The following is a 17,117-nucleotide window of genomic DNA, read 5'->3' as shown; positions in this document are numbered from 1 at the left end:
GGGAAAACACGCTGTTTCCAGACAGAATGTGGTACAGTTGGTCAAAGTACAAAGTGGGCTTTGCTTTGTGCCAACATCATGATCCTTTCAGTGTCTCAGTTTCTATAGCTTTGATTCATACTGAGTATGAATGGTAGTGCAAATGGTAGCCAGCCTCATTTTGCACTGGACACTGAGTGTGCAGCCCTAATTTTCCTGAGTATTGGTGATCAGCTCTGATTTGCATTGAACTTTGGGTGTGTAGCCCTGATTTGCACTGGACACTGAGTGTGCAGCCCTGATTTCACTGGACACTGAGTGTGTAGCCATGATTTGCACTGAATTTAGGTGTGTAGCCATGATTTGCCCTGGTCACCGAGTGTGCAGCCTGATTTTCTTGAGTATTGGTGATCATCCTTGATTTGCATTGAACTTTGGTTATGTAGCCCTGATTTGCACGGACACTGAGTGTGCAGCCCTGATTTGCACTGAACTTTAGGTGTGTAGCCCCATTTTGCGCTCACACTGAGTGTGTAGCCTGATTTGTCCTGAGTATTGGGTGATCAGCTCTGATTTGCATTGAACTGGGTGTGTAGCCCTGATTTGTCCTGGTATTGGGTGATCAGCTCTGATTTGCATTGAACTTTGGGTGTGTAGCCCTGATTTGCACTGGACACAGAGTGTGCAGCCCTGATTTTTCCTGAGTTGGTGATCATCCCTGATTTGCATTGAACTTTGGTTGTGTAGCCCTGATTTGCACTGGACACTGAGTGTGCAGCCCTGATTTGCACTGGACACTGAGTGTGTAGCCCTGATTTACATTGAACTTTAGGTGTGTAGCCATGATTTGCACTGGACACAGTGTGCAGCCCATTTTCCTGAGTATTGGTGATCATCCCTAATTTGCATTGAACTTGGGTGTGTAGTCTGATTTCACTGGACACTAGTGTGTAGCCTGTTTTATTCATTTATGCTTCGACCTGGCAGTGATCTGTTTTATTGTTACAGGGAATAAAGCTTAGAAGAAAACTATGTCCAGGACAGTAAAATGGGGTTTGTCATCAACGCCATCTACGCCATGGCCCATGGGCTCAGAACATGACCATGCTCTATGTCCTGGCCATGTGGGCCAGTGTGATGCCATGAAGCCCATTGATGGCAGGAAGCTCCTGGATTTCCTCATTAGATCATCCTTTGTTGGAGTATCTGGAGAGGAGGTGTGGTTCGATGAGAGGGGGATGCTCCTGGAAGGTAAAGGATCTGTATCCCCATGACCCCTGAGCTAGACAATGGCAACTGGAGTCCCATAGTTTGGGAATGTTGAAGATAAACTCACCTAAACAGATAAAAAATATGGATGAAGCTAAGACCACACCTCTTTTGAAAATTAAAATATTTCATGTTTAATTCTAAGATTCTTGCACCCTGCTAGCTACACCCTCACACCAAGAAATCACCTGGTTTTTCCCTCAGGATTCCTGAGACCTCCTAAGAGCATTACACTTGTATAGTAGGACATAGCACCCACTGCCTAGACCAGCCAGCACCATTCATAACTGATAGACACAGTGCTATTCTACCCATGCAATAGTATCCATATTACACCTGGTTAATACTATGTGACAGGAAGCAAACCCTGCATGCACATCCTTATCTCTCAAAAGAAGGACTTGGAATTTGGGGACGGAAGTTTGGTTGAGTGGCTCCCCCCCAAAAAAAAAGCAAACAGAAAAGGAAGTTACATATATAATTTTCCTTTGAGTCATTTTACACACAATCTGTTCTACAACATTTGTTTCGATGCCATCAGTGAGCTCATACCTAGCTGGTACATAGCAAATGTGCTCCATGTCAATATTAGTTGTATTAATTCATATGCATTTTCCTAGGAAAGAGATAATAAGAATGGCGGGAAACTGAAATCTATAACAGGAAGTCAAAAAGCCCTGTAGATGAGCCTATAGATGACACAGTGAGCCCATCATATAGGTCCTGCTATCTTCCGGGGTGTGGTTTTATAGACTCAGAGATTCCCAGGGGTAACATTTTCTATGCTAAGTTGAAACATCAAATGATTTAAGTCTTACAACTCTTGGTGCATTGATTTCCTTTTCTGACATGTAATGAGTGTCAAAGTAAGCCTGTCACTAAGAGTCACACACAGAGCAAGTGGAGGAGGCAGTGTGATCTGATCCTGGGGTTTGCCATTGCCTGGCCACACCAAGCTGCTTTTTATCTAATCCTAAAATTAGGCTAATTTACTGGGAGCTTTCATTGTATCACAAGGGAGCACTGTGAGAGACTTTGCATAGAGGTGTCAAGTTCTACCTGAGGGGAAATCCCCCATGTGGGCTAAGTGAAATCTGTAAAAATCCAATACAACCCAATACAGGATAAATGGTATGTCTTTGTCAACAATTAAAACGTGTATTACAGCATTCCTTCCAAGATGCTGGTTAGGTGGGAGAGATGACGCTAGCTTAGAATGGAGTAGGATGGATGCTTCAGGGCCTGGGAATGTGGAGCTCTAAGTACCTTAGGGCATTGTACAGGAGGAACAAAGGTTTGAGATTCAGAAGAGGAGGTGGTCCACCCATCTAACCCCACTGTTATAAGCCTGAATCCACTGAAAATGAGGCTTAGTAGAGGTCAGACTTCACTGTAAACCCTCCTCCATGATTCCGAACAGCAAAATAATAATAATAATAATAATAATAATAATAATAATAGCAACAACAGAACTCCAAATCGCATGTGAAATTTACAGTGTTTAATTACCACAGGGCTGGATTACCACACTCTAAGTCATCCAGGTCACAAGAAAGCAACTCAGCTTCCATGTCTTCCATCTTTAATTGCACGTTAAACTTCCAAGTCTTTCCCAGATTCCTTTTCAGGGATCTTTTCTCCCCTCCAAATAAAGTGAAAGAACATACCAGAAGGAACCCTGGGGATAAAGGGGTGGGGTGGGGCTGTGCTTATTATTTAGATGCCAGTGCTGGGAACTCTGTTCTTCCATAAGCCTGGATTCTTCCCTTGATATTTAAGTAGTTTTGTTGTTGTTGTTTTCCCTCCAGCATTTGGAACTTTTTGTAAAAAAAAAAAAAAAAAAAAAAAAAAAAAAGTGTTTTCATAAGAAACTATTGCGAGATTGCGGTTTCCAAATGCTAATGAAGTGTGAACTGATTTCTTTATGAAAGCATGAACAAGGAGGTGCTAATAAGAGTTTCAGGAAGTGATTTACAAGGAGAAAGTGGTTTAAGCTGGCAGCTTGCAAGGCCATCGTTAAGCGCATGAGGAATTGTCACTTCCTAATATGGACTGAAGTGCAGAAATTAATGGGGGAAATGGAAAGGCTCCTATTGAACAGTCACAAGTTTCATTGCCTGTGTTCAGGTATAGATCATTCATTGACCCTTAGATGAGTATGAGCTACGAGCTCACAATTAATAGCCATTTAACTCCAACTCGGAGCTACTTCGAAATATTCTGGTAAGCCTCAGTAACAAGGGGGAATCATAAGTATTAATCAAAAGCCAGAGCAGAAAAGATAAATAATGAGCTCCAGACACACTCTGTAAGTTTTCCCCACTGGGCAAGGGGAAAGTTTCTTTATTTTCCATAAGTTGCTTTTCTTTCAAGAAGCTGCTATTTGTAGAAACTGTTAGTTAGAATCTGAATGTGGAGAAGCCTTGAGTTACCCTGTGGGGGACAGGGCACATTTGCACATTAAGAACTGGCAGAGCAATGCCAGTAAGTGGATAGTTACTGTCTGGATAAGGAAGTGGGGCCAGGTATAGCCAAATGGGAGACAACACAGGCTAATAGTCAGTAGCTGTCCAGAGTACTGAAAAGGAGATTGGACCTGACTAGGTCAAAGACAAAAGAATTCTGGAATGAAAAAAGTAGGGGCAAGGAGGTAGGGCGGGATAGAAGACTGCTCAGGAAGAGGTTAATGTCCATCTAGTTCCTTTGGTTAAGCATAAGGAGAGGGAGACACGATGACTCATATTCTAGTCCAGGAGGTTAAGGACAGTGCAGAGCTCAGCAGACAACAGTCCCTCTGCATAGAGCGTAAGTAAACTACTGTGTGTTCTAGTAGGAAAAAAAGGAAGACCTCTAGAGAATTGTCAGAAATGAATGGCTATGCCAACAGCAATGTCTTCCCAAGGGTGTGTTTTGTTTTTGTTCTTGTTTTTTTTTTTAATGTAATAGAGTTAGCCAGTATATTAAGTATATTAACAAGTTCCTAGAAATAGAACTATGAATGGTCTTAAGCAATGCTCCAAATGCATACTGAGTCTTACCTTTAGGGCTGTATAAGGTACCATCTGCCCTGTGGTTTATGAATAGTAGATGCCTGGTTCTGGACACCTAAGATCAAGGCACCAGCAGGTTTGGTGTCTGACAAGGGCCTGATTTCTGACTCATGGATGGCCCCTTGTAATGGTTTCAAATGGACTAGAAAGGCAAGAGAGGTTTCTCCAACTGATTTTGCAGAGGCAAGAATCTCAACCCTGAGGGGTTCCCTCCTCATGAGCCTGTCACTGCCCAATCGCTTTGGAGTAAGGGTCTTAGCACATAAATAGGGGAGATGTAGACATTGAGATATAGGACCTATGCACGTTCCTGAAATATAAAGTAGCTTCTGACATGTCTTAGGTTCTCAAATCCATATAAGAGCCCTAAGAAAGCTGCAGAGATTAGTGACAGTTTCTGAGTAGTACTGCTTGCTGTTAAAATGTGAGATGAGGCTCTAGCCTGATCCCGATGACAAGTCCTCTGTTCTATCCATCGTATTCTGCCATAGTAGCCCTGGGGAAAAATATTTTCTGGCTCCCAGAAGACACTTTGATTACAGTAAATATTTCTTGAAGGGAAAAAGAAAACAGGAAAAAAAAAAAGTAGGTACACAGTGCCACCCTCACTAGAGGAAGTTTTCAGGTTTTCTGCTGAGATAACTTAGCTGACACCATATGTTCAGTTTGACAAATGTTTGTCTCAATCAGGTAGAGATCCATTTGAATGTCAATGTACAAAATAATAAATTGGCTGGCAAAATGGCTCTATGGGTAAGAGTGCTTGCTTGATAAGAAAGAAAACCTGTGTGTTAAATCCCTAGCACACATATAAAACACCAGGAACAATTACTCATATTGTAGTCCCAGCACGGGGTATTAGAAACAGGAAGACCTCAGAAGCTCACTGGCCGACCAACATAGCTAAAATCATGAGCTTCTGGTTCAATGAGAGACCCTGCCACTAGGCAGCAAGATAGAGAATGAAAGAAGATGGCAAATGTCATATTCCAGACTCCACAAGTACACATGGCTGTCATTCATAATTCATGTGTGTGTACCACACACAAATGCAGCAAATACACACATTTAATACAACTACTCACTAACACATACGTTAAATCCTTAACCTCTTTACTAACTAAAGGTGCCCTTTTCAGGTTCCTTGCCGTGCAATACCTCCACTTCCCCCTTAAAAGTTCATTGTAATGAAAATTATAACTGAAAATTGTAACTTAGTATAAAAGGGGAATATGAAATAAAATTAATCTAACTTGGAAATTAATGTTCTCATGAATTGTTACTTGTTCAAAGTGTACCACATGGGTTTAAGGAGTTGATCAATTAAACACATATATCATTACCCTTTGGAGTATAAATAGAGAAAAACTTCAAGAGCAATATATTCTTTAGCAGAAATTGATGGTATATAGATATTCTCTGAAAAGAAATATTCAGAATAAACTATAAACGTGACAGTCACCGGTGCTGGGATGTGCGATGACCCTAACTTAGATTTCTCTTCTTTTACTGAAACCTGCTTGTTTACAAGTGTCCTTGTTTTCTCCATCAGGGAAATGCCCAGGAAGACTGGCATGTATGCACTTTCTATGTAGGTATGACATCATGAATCTGCAGTACACTGAAGGTAATCGCTATGACTATGTCCACGTGGGAACCTGGCATGAAGGCGTACTGAACATCGATGATTACAAAATCCAGATGAACAAAAGTGGAATGGTCCGCTCTGTGTGCAGTGAGCCTTGCTTAAAGGGTCAGATTAAGGTAAGCCACGGCTATATCCCTGGACATTATTGGGAAGGAGGTTGGCCGCCTGTGCAGTAGTAGGAAGAACATATGTTAAAAGCAAGACTACCCAAAAGGGTGTGGGAGAGAAAGGTTAAGACACTGGTGACTATTACGTTAGGATATAAGATTTTAGACATTTAGATAGGTATTTAGATTATATTAGATATTTAGATCTCTAGACATTTGCCTTAGAACTATATGAACTATTGGATTAGTGTTACGTTTTTATTTTAATAGCAATGACAAACTTGGGACTTACATACAATGTAGGCAGCAAAGAGATAAATAACAGCATTAAAATTCAAAACAAGAACAAGTGTGGAAGCCAGTAATGGTGCTTAGTCATAGTGGCAGCTATTACGAAAGAGAGCTCTGGGGACCTGATGCGCAGCATGGATTGTGATGGATGTGTTAATGAACTTCACTGTGGCACCATTTCAGCTATGGTTAAAGAAGGCAGAAGCTGTCCAGTGCCATACATAGAACTAAAATGACAATCGATCATGGGCCAGAGGAAGACCAAAACAAAGCAGACACTTTGGTTAGCAGTGCCCTTTCCCTACTGAGTTCTCCTGAACTGGATTATTATTTTTTTTGAACAATGATAGTGTCCAATATTTAATTATAGTCAGGGACTTTTGAGAGAGAGGAAATAGCTCATGATATTACTGTATGCAGAAAACTAGAGAAAATAAATATGAAATACCAGGTTTCTTGCTGGATATGCTGGGCAGAAAGGTCAGTGAAGAAGGTTGGGAAGCATGGCTTCAGGTCCAGGCTGTTTACACTCTGACTGGGCATTGCAGGAAGCAGTAGAGTATAGGGAAGGGGCGTTGAGCTGGCAGGCTCACAATAGCTCAGATAAACTAATAGGTCTTCCCTGGCTCTAATTTGCTATGATTCATCTCAAGAAGCAGACAGGCAGCCACGTAAATGTCGTACACCACAGCTGTAGCTGGAGTCGATCTTGTGTGAAGATCTGGACCCCTCCCTTGTGTCATCATGATGCTGTGCTCTTCCCAGGAGACTCTTCCCACGCCATACAGGCAAGGTCCAAAGGATGCTGAGGAACACTGAGTATACTTAAGTTTCCTGGGACCAGAACCTAGCCTAAGTTTTTTTTTTTTTTTTTTGTAGAGGATTGAGAATCCTTTTATGAACTACTAGAAAAGCTGAAAGTTTTAGAACATCTAAGACCATGAAGCAGCTAAGAAAGCTTGTCAGGGAGGAAAAAACTCATGGTAACTCTTGCCACTTTGAGGAAATAATGAAGCTGTAGGTGTAACTATCTTGTACCTTCTCAGAAGAAGTTGCACTAAAGCTAATTATACTCATGGTAGCTAGATAGGTGTGTGCTGATGATCTCTTACTATGGCCACCATGGTCATGGCTAAGCCCTTAGTTTGTAGGTATTATAGTCTGTGTGTGCCACAAAGGTTTGTGTGCTGCAACTTAGTATTCAGTGTGACACGTGAGAGATGGTAGGACCTTTAAGAGGTAGGCCCAATGGAAAAGTAATTAATTAGGTCATTGGGGGTGTCAGTCCCCAAACAGATTAATATATATCCTTTGTCTCATTCAATAAGTTATTTTGGCAGCAGTGTGTTATGAAGTCAGGTCACTCATGTGCTTAGACCCTTCTGTATACAACCAGTTCTCCTCTTTGTTGTGCTGTAGCTCAAAGGGAGCCCCGATAAGCAACCAAACAATGTTGTCCAATCCTGGGCTTTAAGTCATCAAAACTACGAACTAAATGATTCTGTCTTGTTTCAAAATCTTGTAGCCCCCAGTATTTTGTTTTAGGAAAAGAACATGTACTAATTCAGTGGACCTCATTCGCCAAGGATTCTGTTCATGGCCTGGGTAGTATAAGGCAAAGGAAATAGGGAGATGATGTTAGTTTCCAGCCTATGCAGAGATATTTCAGTTGTGTATGAGTGACTCCAGCCAAATCACCACAGGTGAGCAAATAGGTCTGCTTCTCAGTAGACATCCCCTTTCTTCTCCTAGATGGAACTCTTTCACCTAAGGCTAGCTGGTGGTGGGATCCGAGGCTTCAGACTTCCCCTTGACTGTTACTATGAGGCATCAGACCAATGGATGTTTTGTTGTATTGAGCTCTTTTTGTTTGTTTGTATGTAGAGAAAAAACAAAACATTGGATGACTCAAGTCATATGTGGGGTAAACAGAGAAGTTCCCAATCACTATCGTTCTGACTCTTTTTCAATTGGAGTGATACTGAGTTGACTTTACAGATGATCATTGCTGAACAGCTAATGAAATGATCTTATTCTTCAGGTATAGGGTGGAGGGAGAAAACTGACGGGAAAAACATTTCCGCCCCCCCCCCACGGATTTGCCAGATTCCAGATCCCTGCATAGCCTCTCCTGTCATTCTGTCCTTGGCAGGCCATGACTGGTGCTCACAGAGCATGCTCACACAGGTTCTCATTGTACATTCCAGAAGAGAGGCAAGGCTGCCTGCATGTATCTGTCTGCCGAAATGCTGAAGTGTTTCTAGCAGTATGTCTGCATTACACCCTTATGACGTTCTCACATGAGAACGTGGTAATCATTGTTGAGCCATTGCAAAGTACTCACCATAAATGCAAATCTCTTGGGGGCCAATTTTAGAAATATTCTGTACTCTGCAAGAGAAAACCATGTCTGTTTTCAGCAGCACCTGGATTGGAGAGATGTTTGTTTGTTTCCCATAAATACCTTGGGAGGTAGAAAAACAAATGAAATCTGAATCCCTGTTACCAGATAATAGCACTTATAGTCTAACACCGCTAATTTACCACCTACCAGGTTTAGGATAGCAAGCAAGATCTCAATAGCCACTGTGAGGAGAGTCAGCCTGAAAAGGATCATAGGACATGAATTTGTATTAACTGGAAAGTGGAGTCTTCACAAACAAACAAACAAACTAAAAACCTTTTAAACATCAAATAACATAAAGTTAATACATTTAACACAATAAAGTAATAATTTGATGCCTTTTTGAGAATCCATAAAACTTTATTCTAATAATTAAAGTTTATGATAATAATTTATTCTGAGGCTATTAAGAACCCATTTCCTATTCCTTATTTTTAGACATATGTAACTTATAAGAAACAATATATTTGGTGCTAATACTTTATCGAGAGAGCCAATTCTAGACAATGTAAACAAAATACATTTTGTTGTTTTTTTTCTTACAAATCTAGCCTGGTCAAAAGACTCTGTGCCACACAGTTTAATAAAGGGCATTGAATATAGGAAACTGGTTATAAAAAAAAAAAAGTAACAGAGGTCACTGTGGCAACCCAAGGGTGAGAAACAGTGGGGCCCAGTTCGCACTCCTGGAATAGAAGGACAATGAAAAGTTCAGAGCCTTGTTCTAAGATGCTTTCATGTACAGTGGGGTGGGGAGGGTGAAGATCCCCTGTGTTCTGTGTTCTTGCCCTTAGTCCTTCTTCATTGTCAAATGGACCTAGAAGAGAGTAGGCAACATCTCACAGGTACCCTTGCACCATAAGAACTGGACTATTTGCAAGCCTTCAGTGGCAAGTCATTGGGTGATTCTAACCCAGACAAGTGGGAGCAAAGGATGAGGAGGACATAAGACGTAGAGGAGCAAAACTGGGTAGGAGAGTTGACGATTAGAAGAAAGAAGGAGGAAGGAAGCCAGGGACTTAGAGTCACCCTGTAAGTCCTTGTCAAAGTACGGTGAATTCCTTAGCAGTTAACTCCTCGCAGTGGCTCTTACACAGAAGGTATTACTGGCCCTCCCTTTCTAGGTGATGGATCTAAGACCCAGAGGGCTTCAGTCTCATGCTTCTTCATTCTTGCATCTAGAATGTTAGTTACAAAGCTGGGCTGACAGCCAACCCAAAGCTCTTATCATCCCACGGCCACATGTCGTTCAACTCTGTCGTTATGTGAACTGGCATGTTTCCTGTAAGTGCGGATTTCAATTTCCAAGCACTGGGTTTTCAACAGTTCACAATAAAAACAAAAATACTGATCCACTTTAAAAATACAAAAGGAAGAGTATGTAGAATTAGGGAGAAAAGCTCAGGGGGGGGGAAGTTTAGTAGAGACAAAGAAAGTACCAGAGAATGAACGAATCTGTAGAGATTGCTTTATAGATCTCCCGCATGCTCTCTCTCCTCCCCCCTCAACACCTCCACTTACACAGTTTCCATTTAAGTTGACTTATAGATGGTGTTCCCAAGACTCTGAGACTGGGTTGGAGGCTGGGGCAAGAGAGAGGAGAGGTTCCTTTCATCCTCGCATATCCTGGAGAAAATGGCACATATGGCAAACATTTCCTCTTTATACATGGCCTATTGTTGTGCAGTAAAGCAATGCTGGTTTTTTTTTTTTAATTTGTTTTTTGGTTGTTGTTTCTTTTTTAGATCAAATTCAGGCCACACATACAGGCTTCAAAACTGAAATAATTTTTTCTACTCATGATTTTGGCCAATGTGTTTACTGTATTTTATACAGAGATAGAGAGATAGAGAGAGGTTAAGTTTTAAAAGAATATAGAAATATGGATCTCAAAAGACTGCTTAATTTGAACTGATAAACATCCCCTCATGCAAGATTAGCCTCTTATATCTCTCTGGAATTAGTATTATTGTTTTATTGATTGTTTGTTTTTATGGCTGCAGAAAAATGGGTAAGAGCAGATCTGTTGAGCATCAAAGTACAGGGGACATTATAATTTTCAGTGTGATATCAGATGTTCTGATAGATACAAGGTCTCTTAAAGAGTACGTTCAGCAACCATTTCTACTTGTTCCCTAATTGGATCAGGGTATTCCTAGATATGTGCCCTGAGCATTTGAGGATGCACTGCCATTGGGGTGTTAGGGTGGATGGGGGAGGAGTTATCATGGAGAAGTTCCCTTTGGAGAAAACTTGGTATTTCTAATGATATCTTTTAAATTGCATTGATAATTTCAATTCTTTATATTTACCCTATCTTCTTTAGACACAAAATAGTATTAGACAATTGCTGAGTGTTTGCAAGACTGTAGCACAGTAGGGGTTTAGGATTCCAAGTGATGTGAGTATTCTCTGATCATCCTTGCAATAACTGACCCTTACTAACACTTTCTTATGCTCTGCCGTTTCCATGCTATATGTCTGCACATTTTCCAGCTTATTTTTTATTGTTGTTAAGTAGTTCTAGGTATTACCTTTGCCTATTCAGTCCAATTTCAGAATTATTCTCTAAAAGATGTTACTTGAGAAAAACATGACAAGACAGAGAAGCTATAGACTATGTGACTCTTTGCCTGTATATGTGTATCTCTACTCTTTGATGTGAATTGTTCCTGCTGCTTTATATAGAAACAACAATGAGAAATAGACTTTATACCAAGTCTGTGTTATTTAACAGGAACCTGAAGACAGAGGTGTGGGAATGCTGTAATATTCCTATACTAATCTCCATCACACCTGTTCGTAGCACACTCAATGTCCCCCTGAGAGGAAAAACAACTTCAGGCAACATGATAGAATATAAACATTGCATTATGTGAGCTCTGCTGGATAGGACTTTGAAAAGCATGATCATCCCATTCATTTTATAATGACGGAAGCATTGTAACATACCCACAGAATTTTGTGTCACTAATATTATATCAGCATTCCTGTTAAAATCAACTAGTAGATTAGCTCTTGCCATTTTGATCCCAAAGCTTTGTTTGAAGAACAGAAAACATGAGAGGTATTAAAAGAATTCAGAAAGTAAGGGTTGGTAAATGTATTTAGTATTATCTTTTGAATTTACCTAAATAGTAATATTAGTTTTACTGGGAGATGAAAGATTAAAGCTGGTTGAACTGATACATAGTATTTTATATTGATTTTTAATATGCAACTCATCTTAATTAAATAAGAAAGCAATAAAAATATGCCTTACCATTTAGAAAGCAATGATTGTTTGAAAATATTATGTCATTTGATCTTTCCCTGCAATTCTAAAGTCAGGGTATAAATTTCAACTCTTCCTGAAAATAATTTCAGATTTATGAAGGCTGGGGTGTCTATCACTTCAAATTATGGCAATATTTACAGCTTAATTCTGACTTTACATATGGAAATGTTTGTTATTTTTAATGTGCGAGTGATGGACTTCTGCTACTTTCTGAGAGGGAATACCAGGGTGCAGTCTGTGCCTTCTGCCATAAACAATGAGAAAGCTTGATGGAGTATTTGAAAACACTGTGTTCCGACATTGGAAGACAGCTCGTGACCTTGATGCCAGGGAAGCAAAAAAAAAAAAAAAAAAAAAATGTGCAAAGAAAACCCTAAAACCATGCAGGCTTCCGGCCTGAAGGCAATCTCCCGATTGTTCAACTACACAGAACACAGAGTTTGGTCATCTTGCTAATTCAAGAAGACAGAATCAGATTTGGGGAAGGCCAGGAGAACTGCAATTTGCAGTACAGAGTAACAAGACGACGGATTTCTGCAGGAAACAAACAAATAGTCCCGGAATAAGCACAGACATCCCCTTGAGTATTTGAGCATCATTCTGCATATAAGTGGAGTAGAATCTGAAGAATCCAGGCAAAGGGCAAAGCCCATGGAAGTGAATTCTCAGAGGTGACACAGAGCCAACAACTGTCTCAATTTCTGATAGCCAGAATGGAGATGTCTTGTTGAATACGATTGAACAGGAACTAGAATAATCAGAATTTATTAATGAGGCTTACTCTATAGCAAGTATGTCCAACCTGCAGCCCCTGGGCCACATGTATTTTAAGATAGCTGTGAATGTGGCCCGACACATTTGTAGATGAAAAACAACATCACAGTGTCAAAGGGTTGGATATTCCCCATCAAAGGCAGGGTCCAAAGTGGTGAAGACTTGGCTTAGCAAACTGCCTGCTAGACAAGGTCGAAAACTAATGAAAGATGGAGAGAAAGAACTCAGTGCCTGGTTCCTTCACCAGCATCATGACCAGCATCTGGTTTAAACTTCTTAGACACTGTGAGAAATGTGGAAAACCCAACACGTTATCAGGACGAATATCACATGATACTGTTTCTGAGGTCTTGGCCAAAGAAGCCTAGCTCTAGGTCCAGCCACTCATCCACATAGGGAGAAGACGATCTAAAATATTCAAAATGAAAAGTATGTGTCCAATTTCTGCTCTATCTCCACCTTCCCACAGCATCGATGGAAAAGTTTCTTCAGGGGAAAATATTTCATCAGTTTTTACTTTTAAAGGTAACTAGCAAGTGTTAAAATAAATAAGGATAATGATGTATTTTTGTTTCATGTTGTTACAGGGTTTTACTATGTACTTTTTACTGTCCTGGAACTCTGGCTATAGACCAGGCTGGCCTCAAACTCACAGGGATCACCCTTCCTCTGCCTCCTGAGTGCTGGGATGAAAGGCATGCACCACCATATGCCTGTTTTAAATTTTTATTTCTTAAAAAATGCTAAAAAGTAATGTAATTGATTCATTGTTTAAAAGTGATACCAAAACACTTCCAGACCCAGAATGGAATGAGTTGATGTCCACTCACAATCTCTAAGATCATGAGGTTTGCAAACTTTCCTTGCTTTCCTTTAGCCAGTAGATTTGTCAAGGTTGTTGTAAAGACAAGTCCCCACCTGAAACAGGAGCGTGTCTGGGGTGCTGACTTCCAAGCATCTTTCTACGAACCGTCATGTCCAGCATAAGCATCTTTTCATACTAATTGCTATGCTATATTTTCCTCCCACTTCTTCCCTAACAGATTTGAAGAAAATAAAAGCTAAGATCATAGCTGGGCCCAGTGTTGGCTCACACCTGCCATCTTAGCATTTCCATAGCTGGAAGGCTGGATCAGGAGGATAGCCTATGGAACCGTGCACACCTTCCTGTCTTGCAGGTCATCCGGAAAGGAGAAGTGAGCTGCTGCTGGATCTGTACCGCGTGCAAAGAGAATGAGTTTGTGCAAGATGAGTTCACCTGCAGAGCCTGCGACCTGGGGTGGTGGCCCAACGCAGAGCTGACCGGTAGGAGCAGCCTGCCTGCTTGATTATTGCCCTTCCTTCCTTCCTTCCTTCCTTCCTTCCTTCCTTCCTTCCTTCCTTCCTTCCGTCCTTCCGTCCTTCCTCAGAGCTCCATCTGCCTCTGCCTCCCCAGTGCTGGGATTGAAGGTGTGTGTCACCACACCCTCCTGATACCTCTCAGCAATTGGCGCCATCTCTTTGTCACTGCCTTTGGGTCCACACTTTGAGCCCCGTAGCACGTACAAGTCCCTTGAAGTTTTCATGGCCTACATTGAAAACAAAATGCATTTCCATCTGAATACAAGTGAGCTGACACGTGGTAGGAGAGTCTGCTACAGAGATGCTTTCTTTTCAAAATTTTACTGGAAGGCATTTCAAGCCAATCAAATTTGTATTTGCTACCATTTCTTGAACATCTGTTGTGCGTGTGTAAGTTACTAATATAATCCCTAAAGATATAAAGGTAAATAAACCACAAACCTAGCCTTTCATTTTTTTTGGCATTTGTATGCCTCTCTCTCTCTCTCTCTCTCTCTCTCTCTCTCTCTCTCTCTGTGTGTGTGTGTATGTCAATTACTAATATAATCCGTAAAGATATAATGGTAAATAAACCACAAACCTAGCCTTTTGTTTTTTGGCATTTGTATGCCTCTGTGTGTGTGTGTGTGTGTGTGTGTGTGTGTGTGTGTGTGTGTGTGTGTGTGTTATGGGCACGTGAGAGTATATTTTATGTGTGTCCATCTTGTCATTGTTCTCTTGGCTAAATGCTGAGATTACAGGTATGAGCCACCAGGCCCAGCTATAATTTTAGCTTTTATTTTGTTAAAATCTGTTAGGGAAGAAAGGAAAGTACAATTAATGTAAAAAGATGCACATACAGTATGGGAAGGTTCTTAGGCAAACAAGGAGAGGAAAAGCATGCCATGGGAGAGTCGAAAGTTCGTAACAGACTTGGGGCAAATTAGGGAACAAGCCCTGGGTTGGGTTGATGGACACCACAAGTGTTAAGAAGTGAGACTGGGTAGGATTACTGATGGCAGGGTACTTATGGTGATTGCTGACCTTTCTCCCAGCCCTAGTCTGTGCTTAGACTTCAGCTTTCAGCGCAGGAGAACCATGGGAGAGTTTTGAGGTAGAGAATGGCCTCATGATACCCCTTTGTAGATAGATGGATCTGATGGCACTGTGGAATGCAGACAAGCCTGGAAACAGCCATGAGGGAGCAGCCACTTTGGTCTCAATGAGGCAGTTCAAAGGGTATGGACTAGAGCAGCTTCAGAGGAAAAGAAGGGTAGCAATTGGATGCAGAAAACTATTTGGGAGTAAAATGAATAGAGCTAGGGTGTACTGATCATGTGTATATACACACATACATGTATGTTATATGTCAGTATATATGATATATATATATATATATATATATATATATATATATTCCTAAAAAGCAGTGTTCATATACACAAATCTTGTGTTTTATAACCCATGGCATGATCTCACAGGAGAGAACCATTTCAGAAATATTTCACGTAAATTTTAAGTCTAGGGTCATAGGAACCTTGGCCCGTGGATAAACATAGACTTGCTGCACTAAGCCTTCATCTTAGAGGAAGTAGGAGAAACCCAGAGGCATGAAGCTGTGTGTACAAGGTCCCGGAGCTCCTGATCCCAAGACTCCCTGGATGCCTTTGGAAGTCTTCAGGAAAGGTGACAAGGCTGCTGAAGGTTGATTGCGTTTTGCCTCAATCTAAAGAAAACTATGAAAGTAAAACACATGGTTTTCTCCAAATATAGTCTTAAAAATGGTTAGACAAGTAGAACTAGGTCGCATAGCTAAAATTATACTAAAATGGCACAACCTTGCAAAATGTTAGCCCTGTTAGAGTCAGGTCTAAATGAGTATCAGAAATCATCCGATATAAAGACCCCTTTCAAAGAAAGAAAATTAGATGGGAGTGTGGCACGTCTGTTAGATTGGAATGTGGTACATTTTTGTTTGTTTCTTTGTTTCCTTTTTGAGACATGGTTTCTCTGTGTAACAATCCTGGCTGTACTGGAACTCACCCTGTAGAACAGGCTGGCCTTGAACTCGGAGATCCTCCTACCTTTGCTTCCTGAGTGCTGGGATTTAAAGGTGTGTGCCACCACCAACTGGCTGGAATGTGATATTTTTGAGGGTGCTGACTACATTAAACACACTCTTCTTTTTTCTTAATTATTCTCTAGTTACGTAACCACCTTCGTACTCTCTCTCTAGTTCTGGAGTGGGACCTACTATTATGGGACACAATAAATGCCCATGCTCGTGCAGGCAAGCTTAATTAAGTGTAGTACGTCACACACACAATACTACATCAAAAGAAGTGGCCCAGGGAGGAGAATAGACAAAGAAAATAAGAACAAATTTAAGGACACTTTGATCAAAGGTACAGGGAATTATAAAAGAATAGTTTTATAACTTTTATTTGTACTTATGTTATATTTATTCTAGCATGCAGTGATATATTATTTATGATTTATTGAAGCTTGCCTGAGGATTCAGAAAGCAAAGCCAGCCTCAAGCTATAGAGAGGCGATGGTGATACACACCTCTACTCCCAGCGGCAAGAAACTAGGACTCAGGATTATGAGGTAGACCGATCTCTGGGAGTCCAAGGCCACTCAGATCTACACAAGATTGATCCAGTCCTAAAGAGAAACAGCTCACACCAAGATGATCCCAACACCTGCGATCACATGCCTTTTAATACTAGCACTACAGGGGCATAAAAGATAGGAGAAGCAGGATCTTCAGTGGTCAGTATCTGGGATTTATTCTCCAGCCACATTGAGGATAGGAAGACATTGGAGTCCCAGAATTTTCCAGCCACATGGAGGAGAGGTTACAGTCTGAGGTTTGGTGGAGCCAAGGTTCCTCTTCAGTCTGAGGTAGATTGAAAGCTAGCGCCGGCTGCTTTGCTTTTCTAATCTTCAGCTTGAAGTTTGAACCCTAATATCAGTCTCCGGGACTTTTATTTTT

The 17,117-nt window shown here is 40.9% G+C and overlaps 1 protein-coding gene across 1 annotated transcript in view; it reads left to right on the top strand.

Moving 5' to 3' along the window:
* Positions 1-1,064: 1,064 nt before the first annotated feature.
* The window catches only part of LOC127237692 (metabotropic glutamate receptor 1), a 49,936-nt gene continuing 33,883 nt past the window's right edge, over positions 1,065-17,117 (top strand). Inside the window, exons 1-3 of the mRNA XM_051206063.1 lie at positions 1,065-1,230; positions 5,851-6,062; positions 13,978-14,104. Coding sequence (XP_051062020.1) covers positions 1,065-1,230; positions 5,851-6,062; positions 13,978-14,104 — 505 coding nt within the window. The remainder of the gene's footprint in view (positions 1,231-5,850; positions 6,063-13,977; positions 14,105-17,117) is intronic.

Source organism: Phodopus roborovskii, unplaced genomic scaffold, assembly GCF_943737965.1.
Source record: "Phodopus roborovskii unplaced genomic scaffold, PHOROB, whole genome shotgun sequence".
Lineage (NCBI taxonomy): Eukaryota > Metazoa > Chordata > Mammalia > Rodentia > Cricetidae > Phodopus > Phodopus roborovskii.
Note: the sequence above shows the minus strand (reverse complement) of the source record. Positions and strands in the feature narration are given on the sequence as shown.